The sequence below is a fragment of the Trichogramma pretiosum genome, unplaced genomic scaffold, assembly GCF_000599845.2.
Source record: "Trichogramma pretiosum strain Unisexual culture from Peru unplaced genomic scaffold, Tpre_2.0 scaffold5, whole genome shotgun sequence".
Lineage (NCBI taxonomy): Eukaryota > Metazoa > Arthropoda > Insecta > Hymenoptera > Trichogrammatidae > Trichogramma > Trichogramma pretiosum.
In genome coordinates this window covers 1,502,425-1,523,503 of record NW_019641672.1, presented here as the reverse complement: position 1 = coordinate 1,523,503, position 21,079 = coordinate 1,502,425, and the positions used below count along the sequence as shown (strand labels likewise).

Genomic DNA, 21,079 nt, shown 5'->3' with positions numbered 1-21,079 from the left:
GTAAATTATAACATGGCGTTATTGTTGAGAAATTTTACCCAAACAAAAAGTATTGCTTACAATCGTCCAAACTGAGGCTTTTTCTGCATTTTTATGTCAAATTTTTACTATTGAATGTTGAGTCAAACTTAAGAAGGTGAGGCGGTGCAATGAATGTTTTTTGGCGACGTTTTTTCTAAAAATGACTTCTTATAATGTTGCATATACGACTCATGAGATAACTGACTTTTTTATTGTAAAATACTTTGATAATTTTTTCCCTCTGCGACGAGTGACTGTGCGCTGTCTTTCGATCATTTTTGGCTATGTGAAACAATATTGTTTAAAAAAAAAGAAAAAGTTATCACACACGGAAGACTAACCAATGTGTTCGAAGAAGTATGCATCCCTTTACACACACAACTCCGGAACGAAAATCCAAAGCGGCACGTTTTATTGTAAATTGAACATCAAACTTTGTATTCGCTTCGCTGAAAATAATGACTTCTCGAATAATCATAACAGTATAAATGAATTACTCATCCAAAGTAACCGTATTGTGTGCAAAATTAAAAAAATCCACAAGTGTATCCTAAATTGTGAACTAGAGCAGATGAAAAAAAAAACATCATTTAAATAATAAAATATGTGCAAAATAGATTGAATTACTATAACATAATTATACTTAAATATAAATGCATATGCTCTACCATGATATTTTTATACTCAATATAGCAAACAACGTGAGATTTTCATGATTGTAATTAATTTTCTTTCTCTCGAAAATTTGAGCAAATGAAAAACATGTTCGAAAATTACATTAGATATTTTACGATCTACATACTTTGAAGCGATAAAAAGCAGAAAATTACCTCATTTGACAAGTGTGCGCACATTAGAATTGTAACACAAATAGCTCACACGGTATATGATTCGCATCGTAGAGGGTACATCCTGGTAGTTTTCGCATATTTTTTTATGAAGTAATAATGTGATAACAACTAGACAAATATCTTCTTTAACTGCAACCACATTTCTTTTTTCCATGATATATTATGTAACACAATGTATGCTCGAATTTTCACGTGTAGATTAAAAAAAAAATCATTTAAAACGCGTACAAAAACACGTCGAGAAATAAACTAAAAAAATTATAGGGTATTATGAATGTTGTAGGCAGAATAAAAAGCAGCTCATTAGTATATTCCACCTACACTTCGTGAATTATAAAGTATACAGAAAATAAAATCACAATTTGCATGCAAGCAGATGATGGATATAGTAATACATTACCTATACCGAATGCCTCTACGGTCGAGCAAAAAGATCGAGTTGTTGGCTTTTACAAGGCACTGCTGAGTCAATAGATGTACAGGACTGGCTGCTTGGCGAGCCAGTAACAACGCACGAGTGTATCAATCGATTTTGTGAATTCCATTCGGATTTTTCATTCCGATGATAAATAAATTACTTCGAAAGCAAAAATTATTATAGATTATACAAACACGTTTGCAAGGATGATGGAATTAAATCAATTCAAATTCTATAAAAGCGCATTTAAAACGATTATACAAGGCACGAGCTTGCAGTGTATAATCTGGTATGCTAGATTTTTACTCAATTATTAACTCTAAATATAACGTAGAAATTAGTAGGGTAATTGTCATATTTTAGAGCAACAAACTAAAAAATTTTAAATGAATAGAAAAGTACTAATTGTTCGAAGTCTTAATAAATTTTATAAAAACAAACGAGCCACTAACCATTCGAATTTATGTTTAACATCGTTTAAAAATGTTTTTGGTTTATAAATAGCCTTTCTATGTAAAGAAATAATATTATAACCATAACAACAGAGATAATGAGTGAAAGAAAACACAAAGAAGATGGACATTTCAATGAAACATACACAAAGCGATGAATTGAAAATTTTATAATTTGGATGGTTTCTTTCTGTAATGGCTTGTCGTCGGTCGTCAACGCAAATTTTTAAAATTAAAACTGGTGCACAATATTATGCATACGCTTATTGAAATTTAATATTTTATTCACTAATGAAAGATCAAATTCTGCCGAGAATTATTCTTTGAGCTCTACCTACATAAAAAAACATACATGAATAAAACAAACTTTGAGAGATATTTTTAAGAAGTTTTTGCTAAAATTTTAATCATCTCGAGTACTGAAATGATATTATTCCTTTATAAATCGAGCCAACTGATATACATGAATTTGACTTTTTCCGTATAACTTTCGCCGTCCAAGGACTTTTATTTTTCGTGCGCGCTCACACTCGATAAAATGGAAAAACAAAAATATAAAACTGAAATATTTTTGACTAATGAATTATGTACACGATAATTACATTTACGAACGTCTATGCTAGCTTGCCAACTTGCCAAGATCGAAGTCCTTTATTTACTGAAAAAACGTCCGACGTACATCCAGTATATGATAATGAATTAAAAGAAATAATTTCTACTTCACACACGCTTCTCAAAGGATATATTATTGATGATGTATCGAGAAAAGATAATTGTTTTTATGACTTAAGAACAAGTTGTCTGTGATCTACAATAATAAAAAAGTTACAAAAAAGGTAATGGAAAATAAGTAAGAAAATTAAGGAAATTATAATGGAATGTTTTACTACAGTAAAGCACGCATCGCCACAAACTATTTCGGGAAGTACTAAGAAAAAAACATCGCGAGAAATTTGAATATTGTACGATTTTGCGAAGTCACGTAAATTTTTTAAAAATATTCAAGTATGCATAAAGCTTACTAGGTGCAAAAAAATATGAAAAAAATTAAACATTATTATACTTAGCCAAGTATAATAATTATTAATCAAATCTTATATGCTTTGATATATTTAGTGTCTCACATGGAAACTTTAATCACACCCAGCCTCCTATAATTATTCAACTGACTTACTGAAAAAAAAAGTTTTTCAAGTGCAGTTACTCCAAATTTTCATTTTTGGTATTCTTTTAACGCAGTGGTTATTTTAAAAAAAGGAACGAACTTAAAATGTGTATTGTTTTTTTAATAACATTACAGTACTTTTGTCATGCAAACAAATAAGAATAAATTTACCAGTGACATTATTATTATTATACTTTATGAAGATTGTATTATACTTACATTAGAGAAATATCGTGAAAGGCATTGTGATGCAATTTTTGTACCCACTTCAACACGTAAATAATTCATATGTCATCGTAAAGTTTATATTCATGTACATTCAATCCATATGAATCTTCAACGCATCTATGAACCAAGAAAGGACTTCGCGTGAATGTGTAAAAATGGCTTTACTTGCGATAAAATAATAAAATGCTATTAAAGCTTATGTGTGATTTTTCATTCATTTATTAAAACCCTTGGTATGTTTGAAATAAAAAAACAATATTTTGGTTAAGATATACTTTATTTAAAAATCAATCATAATTATAATAATAGATACAAGCATTAAATTTGAAATTCTTCCATACCCATAGAAATGAAAAAAGCTTACCTAGAACAAAAAAAATCGTTTCATTATTATATGTTTTAAAACTGCAGAATATTAATTTATTAATAGTTTGTTTTTCAGAATTTGAACGAATAGCTTGTCATCTCGAAATTCAGGACTCTAGCCAATGATTCATCATTTGAAGGAATGTTCATACAATTCAAGTTTTTAAATACTATTTTTATTAATTTAATTATTCAAATTACCTTAATGAATTGTTCATCCAGCGTTCTCCCGTGATGGCATGATGGAACTGGAATTACAATAATGTTTCATGAAAATTCAGCATAAAAAATTACAAATAAGATATGTAAATCCAATTTTTCAGATTAAGTTTGGCATCAATACTTTCAGCCCCGAAAGATGGTTAACAGAAAATATCATCATATTCGTTATATAAAGAGTTAAATTAATCGAAAAAATTCTATTAAAAAAGTTAGAAATTATATTTACCTCTGTAACAATTAAACGAAGTAAAGCTTTCTGGTTCCTCCTTTAATTTGGTTTATTATTGATATCTGAAACAATAGAAATTATTCATGAAGTATTGATGATTGAAGGCTGAAGAAATAATACAATATTATGAATTTGCTTCAGATAAATTTTGGCATCAATACTTTCAGCCCCGAAAGATGGTTAAAAATAATATCATCATATCATAGAATACTGGATATAATTTTCCAAAATTTTTTCAACTAATTGATTAAAAAATAAATGTATTTACCATTAGACCTTCAATTTCCATAGTCGATTCCTGCATATTTCCAATAAATGAATAGCTGTAACGATAAAAATCATTATCAAATACGGTCATTATATTTTATTACAGGTTACTAAAATGACATTATAAATAAGAAGCTTCAGATAAATTTTGGCATCAATACTTTCAGCCCCGAAAGATGGTTAAAAATAATATCATCATATTCGTTAAATAAACACTAAATTCAAACGTTTATCATCGATTAATCATGCTAACTGATATATATTCTGAACGAAAATAATGAGATACTTACAATTTGAGCTTTACTACACCCGAGTAATTTCAAAGAATCGAATTTTTATCACTTGGTAGAGCTGTACTCTGTAAAGAAAAAAAGAAGCTTTTTAATATTCAACCTTACATTTTATGAGTTCAATTTCAATATTTCAATCAATTTCAGTACAAAAAATTATCTCCAAAAAAATTCAGAAACTCTAGTCTGTAAGGAACATCATTTGAATAATTTAAAAGATTTAATAAAGAAGATTCGAAGAAAAATAACATGTTTCAAAGATTACCTGTATTATTGACTTGACGGAGTTCACTCTTTTAAAACAGCATACAGAGAAAACTAAAATAATAAATAAATGCTATTAATTGCCAAGTAAAATTGACGAAATAATGAATTCATATATGTATAAGAAATATATCAGCCAAAAAAATTATCTTCAAGTAGATTCAGAAACTCTAGTCTGTTTGGTACATCACGTCAAACTTATTACATGCATAATTCAGTACAAATTAGAAAAATGAATATTTAATGTAAATCTTACCATTATCAATCCAGTAGTTGAAGTCCGCAAATAAAATGTAGAAAGTCAGGATTTGTATATCTAAAATCAAATTATGCGAATTAATTTTTTGAACAAAGTTGTAGGATAAAAATAATTTATTAGATAAAACAATCAGCCAAAAAAAATGTCTTCAATTAAAGTCAGAAACTCTAGTCTGTTTGGTACATCATGTGATAAAATAGATTTTACAAAATTTATAAAAAAAGTTTTAAAACTTGCTAGGTAGATGTCTGAAAGTCAACTACGTTAACATATCTAAGTAGGGTTTAAAAAATGTTCGACGAAAATTTAAGTAAACGTTTGTGAAATTTCATATTTATAGTCCGACTATGATATCTTTTCAAATACACAGTTAAAAATTATAGTTACCTTCATTAAGTCAGCTGTTAAAGGCCGTATGTAGAACGTAAAAATCATACTCTATACCTGCAATAAATTTAATTGCATGAATTTCATGAAAAAATCGAATATAAATAATATTAATGTAAATTAAGTCTCAGCCAAAAAAAATTTCTTCAAACTTATTCAGAAACTCTAGTCTGTTTGGTACATCATAAAAGTAAAAATTTAGAAATTGAAAAAATATCGTATAATGAACAATATATTAATTACCTTAAATATATCACCCAGATCAAAAAAGCACCCAGAAGTAAAAACCTATAACAAACAAATTTTATGTTATTTGGAATGTTTTTACTTTAAATTTTATGCTTGTGCCAGTTACTTTCGGCACACGGTAAGAGTATTAAACTCATCCATGCTTCCTAGCTTGGCTTTATTTAATATATCCCAAGTAATTATAAATTTTGGCACTTGTAGATTAAGATTAAATCAAACAAGCGTGGCGATGGGAATAGTTTCGATAAATATTTGATACTGCGAACAGTTTTTACATGAAATGAATTATAATTCAAACTTACCATGTAGAAATCCAGTTTGAAGGCAGGTTATTTTTGATTCTCAAGATAACTTTGGTCATATGAGTGAAAGATACACATTCGAAATGTAGATGCAAGTTCGGTCTACTGAAAATGAAAATCAAATATAAATATTGATGTTACAATAAAAAATTTTCATGTGATAAAGATTATTTTATAAGGTTTTAATTGTGCCAGTTACTTTCGGCACACGGTAAGAGTATTAAACTCATCCATGCTTCCTAGCTTGGCTTTATTCAATATATCCCAAGTAATTGTAAATTATGGCACTTGTAGATTAAGATTAAATCAAACAAGCGTGGCGATGGGAACAATTTTGACACATTTTTTATAGTGCATATAATTTTTACATACAGCAAATTATAATTTAAACTCACCATTTACACTTCAGTTTGAAGGCAATTAATGTTTCATTTTTAGGGTAGTCTTGGATAAATGATTGAAAGATACATCTCGAAATCAAAATACAAATTGAACCTACGGAAAATGAAAAACAAATTAGTATGTTACAAAATAAAAGCTTCATTTGAGAAATATTGTTTTGTAATGTTGTAATTGTGCCAGTTACTTTCGGCACACGGTAAGAGTATAAACTCATCCATGCTTCCTAGCTTGGCTTTTTTTAATATATCCCAAGTTATTATAAATTTTGGCACTTGTAGATTAAGATTAAATCAAACAAGCGTGGCGATGGGAACAATTTTGATACATTTTTATAGTGCATATAATTTTTACATACAGCAAATTATAATTCAAACTCACCATTTACCCTTCAGTTTGAAGGCAATTAATTTTTCATTTTTAGGGTAGTCTTGTATAAATGATTGAAAGATACACCTGGAAATGAAGATGAAAATTGAACCTACGAAAAAAGAAAAACAAATTAGTATGTTACAAAATAAAAGCTTCATTTGAGAAATATTGTTTTGTAATGTTGTAATTGTGCCAGTTACTTTCGGCACACGGTAAGAGTATAAACTCATCCATGCTTCCTAGCTTGGCTTTATTTAATATATCCCAATTAATTATACATTTTGGCACTTGTAGATTAAGATTAAATCAAACAAGCGTGGCGATGGGAATAGTTTCGATAAATATTTGATACTGCGAACAGTTTTTACATGCAATGAATTATAATTTAAACTTACCATTTACACTTCAGTTTGGAGACAATTAATTTTTCATTTTTAGGGTATTCTTGGATAAATGAATGAAAGATACACCTCGAAATGAAGATGTAAATTGAACCTACGAAAAAAGAAAAATAAATTAGTGTGTTACAAAATAAAAGCTTCATTTGAGAAATATTGTTTTGTAATGTTGTAATTGTGCCAGTTACTTTCGGCACACGGTAAGAGTATAAACTCATCCATGCTTCCTAGCTTGGCTTTATTTAATATATCCCAATTAATTATACATTTTGGCACTTGTAGATTAAGATTAAATCAAACAAGCGTGGCGATGGGAATCATTCGGTCTATTTATCAGAATATTTTACTTACATAGTGGTTGGTTTAGCCTTATTTGTATTTTTTTTCAAGAATGAAATTATTTGCACTAGGTAGGAATCATGAATTGACTTCATTTTTTTGGTGTTTCAGGTCCGACTGTCCTACTGTAAGAAAAAACAAACAAACATTTAATAAACAAATTTCATAAGATCTAATTGCTAATTTTTTTGAAAACTGAATCATAAAATAATACAGCCAAAGATTATTATCATTATAATCAAACGGTAATTTTTATAATCATTTTAATTATTTTCAATTTTTTTTTTTTTTTTTTTTGAAGAGCTTACATCATTTGCCAATTATTAAGGAAAAAAAGTAATTCTTTCACGGTACTTAATGCTCAATGATGTTAAAAATTTTTGCATATTCCGCACAGTCTAAAATGACTTACTTATCAAATGAATTATAATAACTTACCTAAATCAAGTATGACCAGTCAGCTTTTAAGAGAAGTTACGTTCATTTTCATTTGGCATTTTGCAGCTAAACTGCATTTTGTTCATTTCTGAAAAAAAATTGATAATTAAATGATGAATTTTACAATTATTTTCAATAAAGAAAAATTATATTAGTACTTGATCATTAAAAATTACAGCCAAAAATTATTATCATTTTAATCAAACGGTAATTATTTTAATCATCTCGAGATTTTCGTAAAATAAATCATATAAAGAGATATTATAATAATAATAATTAAGAAGTCGTTTTATGCTACGAAAATTGAATCAATTTCAAGTGGAAACTTACCATAATTTTTGCCATGAGTACCTTCAATACATATTATTGTAAACTCGAATCTGCAAAAGTAAGAAAAAAATTATTGTAATCCATATTAAATTGTAATTGGTCTTAATGATCAACACGGTTTTTTTATTTTAGAGCGAATGTGGTTTGATTAAACCACTAATTTGAAAATTTCATGACAAGTACTTCTTGATGAACAGTAAAAAATTATTAGCATCGTTTATAGCTAAAAACTACGCATAACCACGATATTTTAATAATTCGATTTCCATGATTCCCAATTCACTGATAGTATGAAAAACGAAGTAAATTCCCAATGTCCTATGCAATAATCACAGCAGAATATTTCTGTCAATAAGATTGTAATATTTTTAAGTGATAAATTAATGCATATTCATTTCTCATGTGACCATCATTGGCAGAATTAATAGATTTTTATTGCTTGTATAGAACAGATTATAACGATTATAATATGGGGAAAATAATCAAATAGTAGGTATTCGATATTAATAGAATAAAAAAAACATTTTCTACAAGATATTCGGAAAGCCTATAACAATCATTCAATTTGATGATGCACACTATATATGAGTAAAAACGCATTTCAAGAAGAATAATTTAAAATACCTGTCACACAATGCTAGACTTTTTTGTAGAGATAAAAATTCATTGTCATCTATTTTAATATGATTCTGTAAAGCAGTCTTGAAAATAAATATACTCTTCACAAATTAGAGAGCTTGCGAGAAATACATTCTCATTTTCTTAATATTGTTTATTCGGTTGTTAGTGAAGCTCTTGGCGTTGAAGGGAAATTTTTCGTAAGCAAAATATTGAATTATTTTTTAGAGTAGATTTTATAAACTATGGGTTTTTCAAGAGCATTTTCAAGAGCAACCTTTCAACCGCTTCTGGAAATATCGGTTGTTTTCTGATAAAACGGAGCTGCCTAATTAAGGTTCTATATCCATTTATAGAACCAAATAGTTATTAAAATCAGCACATTACAAACTCAAGAACTGTATTCCTAGTGGTACGTAGATTCATACGGAAGCAGAAAACATCACAGCAATTTTGTTTAAACTCAATGATTCGAGTCAAATATTCTATTGAATGAATCTGAAATCTTAAAAAATGAGAGCTAAATATGTAGATTTTTAGTATCAACTAATTAATGGTATTATATACTTTAATAAAAACAATTTGGAGTTAGCCCAGAGCCAATGATAATCATTTGAATGAAAAAAATAATTGAAATTGATATGAATTTGATGAAGTTTTTTATAATTTATATTTTTGAGAAATGAATTATTGCATTATATACTTCATTTTTAAAGAAAATCCTCCAAGTCTATTTTTATTTTCAACTGTATAGGAACTATAAAGCGTCAATTTATATCACCATCAAGTTCCAGAGATAAAATTTTGCAGCTCAGACTATAATAGGAATTCCAAGTCAGTCCGTAATCATTGTACTTCTAAGATTGACTGACTTTGGGATACGATAAAATTTGTCTGAGCAGCATCGCAGATGAAGTAAAAAAATCAATGGATTCGTTTTTAGAACTCCAGCTTTCACGACATTGTTATAATTACACGCACTCTTAGTTTAGCGTGGTTGTCGAACAATTTGCACTGCATAGAGTGTTGAATAAAAAACTTGTAAGAGTATTTTCGAAATTTTCTGATCAATTGATCACCCTACCAAATTGAAACAGGCTGAAACAATATTTTAAAATTGTCACATTGTTCTACTCACCTCGAAGCAAGGTAGATTCAAGAAATAAGATTTTCTTGTTAAGGCTGTTCCTTCTTCAAACTCAATTTATTCAATCTTTACAATCATGAGCTAGTGCATCAGGGCACACGATTTTCAATCATTTATCAGATACTTGTTTTTACTAGTAACTTATTTAAAGTTACTTTCCAAATAATTCAATTTGATAAAAAATCAAAATTAAAACCTTACTCTATTAAACATAAATTGCATTTGTGCGCGATTTTCATAAAATTGAATAACAAACAAGGAAAAAATTTAAAATTGTATCAAGACATAAGTAAAACTATAGTATCTGCTAAAAACTGAAAATCAATTTTAAGTATTACTTTTTTGATAAGTTAGTTAAAATCAACAATTGGGTTTTAACTTTAAAACAAAATAGAAATACAGTATCTTTAAATTAATACTTTTTGAGTTGATTAACTTTTAATCCATTTTATAGTAGTTCATAATTCAATTGAAAGACCTTTTAAAATTGGGTTTAATTTCAAACGTAGCTGAAAATAATATTCGTTAGAAAGATCAAAATGTACAAGGCTTGACATTTTTTACTTCAGATGAAGCAACTCGATTTCATAATAGTAAGACTCGATTTATAGTAATTTAAGTATTGTCTATAATTCAATAAGCAATAGGAGTCATTAAATAAACTCGAAATATAAATTTTCTGTCGGAAAAGAATTTATTTCAGATAATATTACCTTATTTATAAATTAATGATTTTTCAATTTGCCACAATTGTCAAGTTATCAAACTACCTTTGTAAATTCACAAGTACGGGCAAATATTTTTACTGCTTACTCTTAGTATATCAAGAGTACTAGTTTTAATTCAATTTTAATCAGATTGCATAGACATATTCACTTTTTATCCAAGCGTTATAGTAATAATTCAGTTAACTTTTCCTTAAATTATTTTTTGTTATATTCACAAGAGAATGTATAGAACTAGCGTGGTCTTCGAAAATTTGGGAAGTCAATCGCTTCGATTGGTCTCATTATGTTTCAATTAATCATATGATTGGTCACGATTAAATTAAATTATTCTAAAATCTATAGGTGGTTAAGTGAAAGAGAAAATTTTTTGAAATTGGAAGTCTAAAATAGACTGAGTTAGAACCTAAGCGCTTGGATGGTTAAATTATAGTTGACTTAAAAGTTAAATTATATCTAGTAATATAGATATGTAAAAATATCTTGTTTCATATGAAGCAAATAATTTTGAAATCACTGATAAATAAACTAATTAAATCTCTTTAACACATTAGAAGACATCAATTGAAAGTACCTAACATTATTTACTTAAGATTTAAGATGATAATACAAATTATTAGCGATAAAAATATACATTCATGTGTCGTTTTTAAGATGATGAATAATGACGATGAGTTGCAAACGAATGAAAAACTTGATTACACGATCAGATATCGTGAAAAAGTTGTATCTTATAGATATTAAAATTAATATCTCCTCCTTTTATTGGGAAAATCGTCAGGGCGTGGATGGTCATTACCGCCTTGCCAGCGGCCGCCACCACGATTGTTGCCCATATTTCCCATGTTTCCCATATTGCCCATGTTGCCCATATATCCCATGTTACCCATATCAACTCTCATATCCATTAAATCCATGATCTGACCGCGGTCATCGAAACCACGGTTACCGTGATCCATATTATTATATTGATCCATAAATGCTTTCGAATCCTGCATAATGGCAGTTTTTAAAACAATAATTCAATATCGATGATTAATTGATCCAATGATCATTTAAGCGCATAATTTAAATGATAAAATATTGATTTGTTTGATGAACAATTTTCATAGAGAAAAGGAGACCATCCATGGTTCAACAGCAGCATATGCAGATCGTCAATTTTCGTCAAATCACATAGAAAAAAAGAAAAAAAGGGGAAAACACATAGTTAGAAACTTGTTTTTCATCAACGAACCAGTAGTTGATTAAAAGGTTGAAATAAATGTATTATTTATTGCTGTAAGGGACTAGCAAGAGAATTATTGAAAATTCTTATATTTGTCTATCGAATAAAATTTTGAATAAAATTGTGGGTTAAACTAGTTATACTTGAATCACATTTAAATCGAGTAATTGTAAGTTGGAATTAGAAAATTAAGCTGAGAGACAAATTGTGAAAGTATCACCAGATGTTTTCGCAGTAAACATTAGCATCTTGCTAATCCCTATGCAGACTGAGCGATATATTTTTTAAATGATTGAACAGTCTTATTAAAGATTCGTAATATTCTTTCTCAATACTTAGATCAGACCAAGATAATGCCTAATTAAATATGCAGTTTAAAATTCACGGGTCGTAGCAATTGCATCATAGAGCAACAATTTCCTATTGGTATTGTTTATACAATAAGTAGGTATCATCCAGTTCCTACCTCACACATTAGCTAAAATTTTTTTGAACGCGTGAATTCGCATCTTTGGGATGAGATAAAAACACGTTTCATGCAACTCAAGTTTTCTCGAAAAAAATCGCAATTTCGAGTTTGAAGAACATGATGATTAAAATCTTTCATCGAAATTCTTCATTTGTATCTTAAAATAATAACTTAGAAAATAGTTATTATTATAAAAAAAAATAAAAAATACAAGAATTCAGAGACATTTCGTTGTTGTATGAAAGTCTAAACAAATATTTATAAATGCAATGAGATGTGATCAAGATCTCAAAGCTTATAAAACATCAGTTCAGATTTCTCCAACTTAATTCAACTCTGTATTTGTTTTATGAGCATAGATAATAGTTTTATTCAACTGTCATCTGTTAAATAAACAATAAAATAAATCAATGTGTCACGCGCAATCAGCACAAGTACGAAAATATAATTTCAAAGCCAGGTATCTATAGACTTGCACTATTGCAATTGTACCATCATAGTAACCATTCATTAAGCTTCCTTAACTTAATTGCGTTACAGACACAAAATATTCGCATGATAAATTTTTCGAGCCAATCCGAGTTAAAGTAACACTTTGCTCCCGCCGAGCGCAATCATAATAAAGCTTTAGGTTGGGGGATGTACAAAAAACTGTATTTGTACTTTCTTAGTGAAAAAAGCAAGTCGCAGATTTGCCTCAGTTGGTAATTTTGAAATTTAAGAGTTCCCAATTTTTACTCCCTTGGTGCAAAATGTACTATTTTACACTTATAATGTCGCCTATACTATAGAATTTTTATTTATGAAATAGTTGGATTAAACATTTCTTGGTCTGTCTGAATATCATGGAACCATGTTTGAACTATTTTAAAAATCTAAATATATCAATTAGTATCAATAGGAAATCATAAATCTAGCAACGTAATTTACCATAACTAGTTATTCACTGGTTCCATAATAACGTGATATAGTCGGTTTATAAGATATCAATTCATGACTGACAATGCAGAATTTTCAGTTGAAAAACATGGAGATATCAACAAAACACAGAAAATGAAGATGTGTATAAAATTTTTGGCGCGTGTAGAGAAATTTTTATAATAAAGTTAGTTCAAGAATAATGAATTTACGTAATTTCGTAAGAATAATTTAAAATTACTCTTAATACGTAAGATATGTTATGACCTACCTAATTTTTTCACTAATGAGAATAAGAATTCAGCTGATAGATGCAGGTTCAACTTATAGCATAAGTAAGGTACTACATAATCAGTGTATAGTGGACACTCAGTTCCCATAGACGGTCCGCATAACGGACACTCACTCTCCGTAGATCAAAAAAACAATTTTTTTTTGATAGAATAAAAATTCTAAGCTTATAATTCCCTAAGTGTTTTGTAATACCTCCATGATAAGAAAATTGTGATTCATAATCACTTAAAAGTTTGAGCAATTAATAGAAATCAGTTATTTTTAATGAAAAATCTAATGTTTCAAAGAACATTGAACCAATGTGCAAGTGAATATTAGAATTCTGCATGTCATTGGTTGTGGGTTATGTGATTTTTCTGGTACCATTTAATAATATTTCAATTAGAGATGGTTATTGGTACTAGATAAAAATATACGAATCTGTCAAGAGATTAAGCGATTTTTGAGTAAATCACATAAAAATAAAAAATAAAATAATGATTGAAAAGTTTAAGAATATGAAAGGAGAATAATTAAAATGGGTACATTACCACTGGCATGTTGTTTCCTGTGAAAAAAAAAGAAAAAAAAATAGTTTAGAACGTTGTACTAAGTAATAAATTTGAATATTCAATTTCATATGATGTTGAACTAACCATCTACTGGAGGATATCCATCACGTTCTGGTGGCATGTTATCGAAATTTTTATTTGGTCCAGGAACTCCGCCACGCATAGCTTGTTCCTAGTGAATAAAAAATAAAAATAAAGTAATTCCAAATTCAATCATCAATCATCAATTATATTACAATATTTCAAAAATAACGAACCTGCATGAAAAGATTATTTTCCTGTTGTCTCCTATGAAGCTCTTCTTCTTGACGTCTAATTCGCACGGCCATTTCTTCTTGCTGCCTTCTTCTGAGTTCTTCCTCGCGCGTCCTTTGTTCTTCTGCTTGTCTTTCTTTCATTTCCCATTCTCTCTTCTTCCTTTCACGATCGGCTTCGCGTACACGCAATTGTTCTCTAAGGATTTCAGTCTCATGTTCGTTTCGAGCAAATTCCATTTGAGCTTCTAATTTTTCTTCTTCCATCATCATTTCACGTTTCAGGGCATCTTCTTTTTGTTTGTATAATTCATGTAACTGCTTCCACCTTGTACCATACTCATGCTCAAAGCTACCTATGGAAGCAAATCGTGGACCTTGTTCGCGGGCTTTGTAAAAATCAGTATGCTTTTTGGGCAAGTTCTTGTCAGGATATCCATCAATATCATCATTCTGTTCAAATGGTTCACAGACAACTGGTCTTAGTGACCTAAAATAAAAAAACAAAATTTTAATTGATGATTGAGTTTATGGAGATTATCATTTTTATCTTTTAGCACATGAAAAAGCCAAACTACTGAAAATTTCCCAGTGTAATGAATTAAATTGGTATTCTATTATAAAAATTGATTTTGTTTTCACACTTGTAGATAAAATAGAATCTACTATGCATGGTGATGGTGATTCATACTCCTTTCAATAATATAACGGTACGGAATAGCAAAAAAAAAATTATTGTAAATAATTCTACTTACGCAGTCAAAAAGAAACATCTTTCACTGCACTTTCGCAGAGCTGCCTGAGCACTTGGTTTTCTAGAAAATTCAACGATTCCTTCACCAGTAGATTTTCCTCTCTCATCAACAATTACAATAGCGCGTTCAATGTCTCCAAATACACCAAATGCATGAGCAAGAAGTTCATTTGATACCCAAGGAGTGAGATTCTTTACTTTAATAACAGAAGAATTTGGTGCGAATCGTACTTTAAGTACTCTACCTTTACGAACACTACCATCCAATTCCCGTTTGGCTTTTTCAGCATTAGCATGAAAATCCTGAAATAACAAAAATAGAATAAATAGTTTGAAAAAAATAAAGAGTTATTCTTTAGAGTTGATAGGCATAATCATTTGCAAAAAGCAGCCATGGGGTATTATCATTTCTTTCAAACGGTAATTTTTTTAATCATTTTGTACTTTTTTTACTTAAATAATAAATTCATTATTAATCATCAACTTACCACTTTCAAAAAAGCAAAATTCTTCTCCTTGTTCAAAAACAATTCAGTAGTTTCACCATAAGGAGCAAACATTTGATGTAGTTCATCCTCTGTGATATCGTTGGTTAAATTTCCAACATACAATCGACTTCTGCTGTTGAATTTTTTCTCTTCTATATCTTGCGGTGGCAAATCATGAGTAGGTCCACTGATAGACATGATGCGTTCCATGATTCTATCATCTTGAGATCTACTTGGCATACCTCTATCATGTCCACCGGGGCCACCCCGACCTGCAGCACCGCGTCCTCCTGGTCTAGCACCACCTCTCTGATTCATTCCACCAGCACTTCCACCACCTCCTCTTTGGTTCATGCTCTGGTTTAACATACTCTCATCAAGCATTCCTTCAATCATTGACTCGCTCATTTTTATCTAAAAAAGATAGTAAATAAATTGTTAAAAGACTGAAAATATTTTTGATAAATAGGTTTACAGATTAAAGTCTAGATTCAAAATTATAAAAAATCCACAATAAAAATTCAAAAAACTACAGCATAAGTTTGAACTTTGAATTAAAATTTAATTTTAAAACCCGGATTATAAATGTAGTGAATCAAACTCAGCTACTGTATATGAAAACCGGAAACCAATGTTAAGGCCGCCATATTGAATTGTAGCAACTCCTGATGGAAGCTAAAAAGAAGAACACGCGGCAGCCATTATGCGCACTGCGAGTGAGCATCTATGATACCTTTTACAGTTTGCCATCTCAAATTAGCGTATGATAATCAAAAACATCGAACTTGAACCCATCGAAAAAAAGCTGAATTGGCTACGTAGATGACGATTTGAAAAAGCGTCTTTTTGCCAATCAATTTTGAGAAACACGTGAACGAAGAAAGTTACAAGGAAAATGAGTTTTATCAGTACCTGAACGTCGTTCATGTTCATGTTTCCTCCGGAGCCGCTGGTATTGCCACGATTGCCGCCTTGGTTGCCTCCGGGACCTCCGCGATTGCCACCGTGACCTCCAGAGAACCTATTGCCACCGGACTTTCTATCGCCACGACCACCGGCGCGGCCACCTCTGCCTCCGCCGCCTCCGCGGTTTTGCCCTCCGCCAGAATTATTGCCCTGATTACCTTGCTGCTGGCCACCCGAGGAGTTTTCGTTTTTAATCTCGGACTGATTGTTCTGGCCCTCGGACTTGAGCTGTTCCTCGCCCATCGTGTTGCCGGATGATTTTTGTCGATCGATGTTCTGGAATTGCTGGATGCGTGGCATCTGACGAACGAGCGTCGTGAATTGCCTTCGGGTAGGCGATAGAGCGGCAGCAGCACCAAAACTCGAGCGGTGCGTCAACTGAGAAGGTCGAGCAAAGAGAGAATGAGATGAAACGGCTTGGCTACGTAGACGCGAATCACGACGCACACGTATCACGCAGTACTTTCTTCGGTCTTCTGCGCAGTACAGGATCGTGCCAGTTACGGCGTCGCTTTAGTCGCTATATATATGCAGCGAAGCGCCTCAGTCGGTATACTTGACGTGGCCAGCTGTGGCGCTCGCCACGCTTACACATGCAATTCCGAAAATGAATCGATTGTTTTTTATTAATCTTCCACAAACAAGTTTTTAACTTGATTTTTTGTCAAGTTTAATTTTTACTCAATTTTATTGATATTCAACAAGTTTTATTCTTTGCTCGTCACCCAGAGAGAAAGAGAAAGAGTATTTTTATTGCATTTATTTTACTGTTGAGCTGAAAAGTTCATAAGTCACAATAAAATTAAACCCGTTGTAATTTGAAAAAAAAAATAATAAATTGAATGTGTATAAAAATTAAAAAGATTCGTCAATCGCAAATAAAAATGATTTAAAATTGAATTAATCAATTTTTATTTTTGGTATTTATTATGTCCTAGTTGAGTTTAAATGAAGATGTAGAATTTTCTCTATCGTAGGTGTAAAAAAGAAATTTTAAAAATTTTCCTTTATCCATTTAGTAAATTTCCTATCATCAGAATCAGAATTATTAAAATTGAAAGTCAAGAAATGAAATAATATAAGTTAGGCTACGGTCAGCCGTCACGTGGCCGCCGTATGCTAACGTCGCCTCGAGCGCAGCGGCAAATACGAGCGGATATTATGTTAGTACTGCATTGTCGTAATGGAGAAGGTCGTAAAAAGTGAAAGCGCTGCTTTATGAAGTATAAATAATTGTCGTTTCTCGCCTCTTTTCGCCGAATACTGTTATCTCTACGGAATCATAATTCGAACGACTATTATGATTTTGGTATTAAGGTAAATTAACGACAGCCGGATTATTGAAAATGTGCACTTTAGGTGAAAGTGAAACTTTTTCATCGCAAATGGCATTGCGAACGCAAATTAAAGATGTGCGTCTTCGATTGTTTTGTCTATTCCGTGTAGAAAAGAGCGACGCTAAATTTCATAACTATTTTATAGAGCAAAAAAAATCGGATTAATTTGAAATTTAAACCCAAACAATCGGTTGTGATTAAAAAATAAAATGAAGATTATAAAATCCAGAATATTCTTATGCCATATTATAATTATGTTCAAGTCAATATAAAGAGAAATAGATTTTTATTATTCTGTAGAGATTGGAACCATAATTGAGAGACCAAAGTGAGAGGTCGAAACTGTTCACGGAGACAATAATTTTTAACCGTGACGAGCAATAAATATAAGAAAGAAGGTAGGGATTTGCTTAGATAAATTTTCTATAAAAGGCGAGTGTCCGAGATGTTATGATACACAGGCCCTCTCGTGGGTGTGCAGGCAGCACAGCGCGTGCAGTGGCCGCAAAAATGGCTCCGGGTACATCTTCCAGGATTAGGTGGTTATTCACTGTGAGTAATCTTGGTTATTATTATTATTTTATTTCATTTAAATTGTAAGACAATTGAAACTTACTAAATATAAAAGCTTGTATACGAAAAGTTCGAAAAAGTTAGGGTTTATTGATAAAGTAAAACATAGCATGTGCCAAAATATAAATGGTACGATTTAGACATTGATTATTATCAAATATAAGAGAAAAAAATACATTCGCTAGCATCGATTGTAGCAGTTATCGTAGTTTTCACAAGTATGAAGTACTTTCGACGAATGAGAGCAAAAAAAGGTAAGGACATGAAATTTGCTTACGAAATTGCTCGGAATCGAAAGGGTTTTCTGGACTCAACGCTACTGAAACATCGCATCAATCTTCCTTGAATGGTTCAATGGATTTTCAACGTTTTTTATGCAGACCAAGCAGTGTCTTGCACTCAACTTTTTGATACAAACGCGAATGGATTAATTTTTTACACACCCATTTATCTACTGTAAATTAATCATCACACGTCAACATTTTCATAAACACATCAACACACATTACAAGCATACTAAGTCACTTTTACTCAACGTTGTGAATTTTGAGTTAAAATGTTGAATAAAATCTCTACCCACAAACATACCAATAAAATTGACTACACTTGATAAACCCATTCATTTGAAAGTGGACTAGGCCTATTGGGGACACCACTTAAAAAAAAGCGCGCCAATGTATCTACCGCAAGGTGGTGAGGAAATGATACGCTTTTTATGAACAACAAATTAGCCGTAAATTCCTTATTTCAGCCAAAATTACAAACCTTTGGCTGTAAATTTTTACTTGTTGATTCATTAGTATTAAAGAATTAATAGATTTTTTTCATATGTTATGAATTTTCGATTCTTAAAACACATAAAAATTATTTTCCTTTAATCAGACGAAAGAGTTATCTTAATTTTCTTGTATCTTGAAGAGAACGACTCTGAAAGAAAAATGTACGCAACCAATAAGCCCTAAAATTAGTTTAAAAATAATCATAAATATTTCCAAAATTTTTATAGAAAAAAACTGTCTAGCTGTTCCTTTTCAAAATGAATAATAATAACGATTTTTTAATAAAAAAAGTCATTGTTACAATAGTCCCAAAACACCACTCATTGGATTAAAAGAAAAAATATTGGTGATTTTTTTTAGAAAATCCGGATTCCAAATCTCATGTGGTATTCTCATTGATGCACAAATCTTTATTTTTTTTTGATCGACAATCAAAGTTGGAAAAAATTATAACTGATATTGGAAAAATTATTCACACGATAGATTCGTAAATAGGCTTAAAATTAAATAGTAAAAATTACGCATTTTTCTTAATTTTTGTTTTATTTTGTCTTTAACAATACGATGGACTAAAAAGTGTCGTTACCTTTTTCTGTCCTTGTGATTAGAGCGAATGCTTCATTCAAATTTAAATATTTACTTAAACTGTGTCATTTATTATAAAAATGATTATTTCGAAATGAATTCTTAACGACAGATTCATTTAAGTTACCAATTAGCCTTTAAATTCTTGTGGAAAATCCATGCTAAATTATTCTCAATTATCTTTGTGAACTCGTGCATTATGTAATTACATCAATCGTTTGAACATTTCAATCTTGAACTTCGAATGTAAGTCTTTCTAAATATGAATTATAATGTATAGGCTCTGATCGTTATAATAAAGTTACATCGATGGAAAATCGTAAATTATCCGTTAATATCTATGTTGTATTACAGAAAATAAAAAAGAACGCTTTCTACTCGAAGATGAAGCAGAGAACGCGTCACAACGTTGATTCGTGAAATCAAGCGTGACGTTGGACGCAAGGGTCTCGAGCAGCAGTAGCAGCGTTAGCAAAATGAGAATCAAAAAAGAAAAAGAAAAAAACTTCAAGAGGGAGCCGGACCAGAGGGGTGACAGAAAAAAAAGCAGAGGAAGAAGAGGAGAAGGTACGGAATCGCCAGCTGCTGGCGGCTCGCGAGCCGCACGAGCTTGCGCGCCTCGAACCCCGCCCAGTGTACAGAGCCATCGGTGGGCAATGCTATACCAGGTATGATATAGAGCCGTCGCGCCAAGACGAGCGAGAGTAAAACTCGACGGCAGCCGTCAGTCGCGCTCGAGACCGCGTGCAGCGCGAACCAGAGTCCCGGCTATATATATATCTATAGTATATATATAAAAGCACGCGTATACGTGTGTTCCTGTGTGTCTCTTGTGAGCCCAGCTCGCGGATGTATTCGTGAATATCGTCCGATCATTGCTCGCTGTGACTCGCGGATATAGAGTATCTTCGCTGCTCTCGAAATTTCATCGAGTTGTATAAAAAAATCGTTGTAATTTTGCAAACGACGAGAGCTCGTTTTCATCGAACAGGCTTGGATAAATTTCCAAGGCAATGTAACGAAGCATCGAAAATTCGGCAAGATACAAAGCAGCAGCAGCAGTGGCAAAGAATATAGCACACAGGCCCAAAGTAGAGCGTAATATCGGAAAGTTTTACGGATCATTTATGTTACGTATGCAATATGC

At 30.9% G+C, this 21,079-nt stretch overlaps 1 protein-coding gene across 2 annotated transcripts; it reads right to left on the bottom strand.

Moving 5' to 3' along the window:
- Positions 1–7,526: 7,526 nt before the first annotated feature.
- On the bottom strand, positions 7,527–17,130 carry LOC106650582 (hrp65 protein-like). 2 transcript variants are annotated; one of them, XR_001339334.2, is made up of 9 exons: positions 16,605–17,129; positions 15,693–16,106; positions 15,206–15,507; positions 14,454–14,940; positions 14,281–14,368; positions 14,176–14,192; positions 8,247–8,296; positions 7,917–8,004; positions 7,527–7,603 (listed from the first exon to the last, which is right to left on the bottom strand). XR_001339334.2 is itself a non-coding variant. In XM_014368688.2 (7 exons), exons 1-7 carry the CDS (start codon positions 16,956–16,958, stop codon positions 11,483–11,485), a joined length of 1,908 nt encoding a protein of 635 aa, XP_014224174.1. In that variant the 5' UTR covers positions 16,959–17,130; the 3' UTR covers positions 10,692–11,482. The 2 variants fall into 2 exon arrangements, 1 of the variants encoding a protein (XP_014224174.1); XM_014368688.2 differs by lacking the exons at positions 7,527–7,603; positions 7,917–8,004; positions 8,247–8,296 and adding an exon at positions 10,692–11,728 and having other exon boundaries at positions 16,605–17,130.
- Between the last annotated feature and the right edge of the window lie 3,949 nt (positions 17,131–21,079).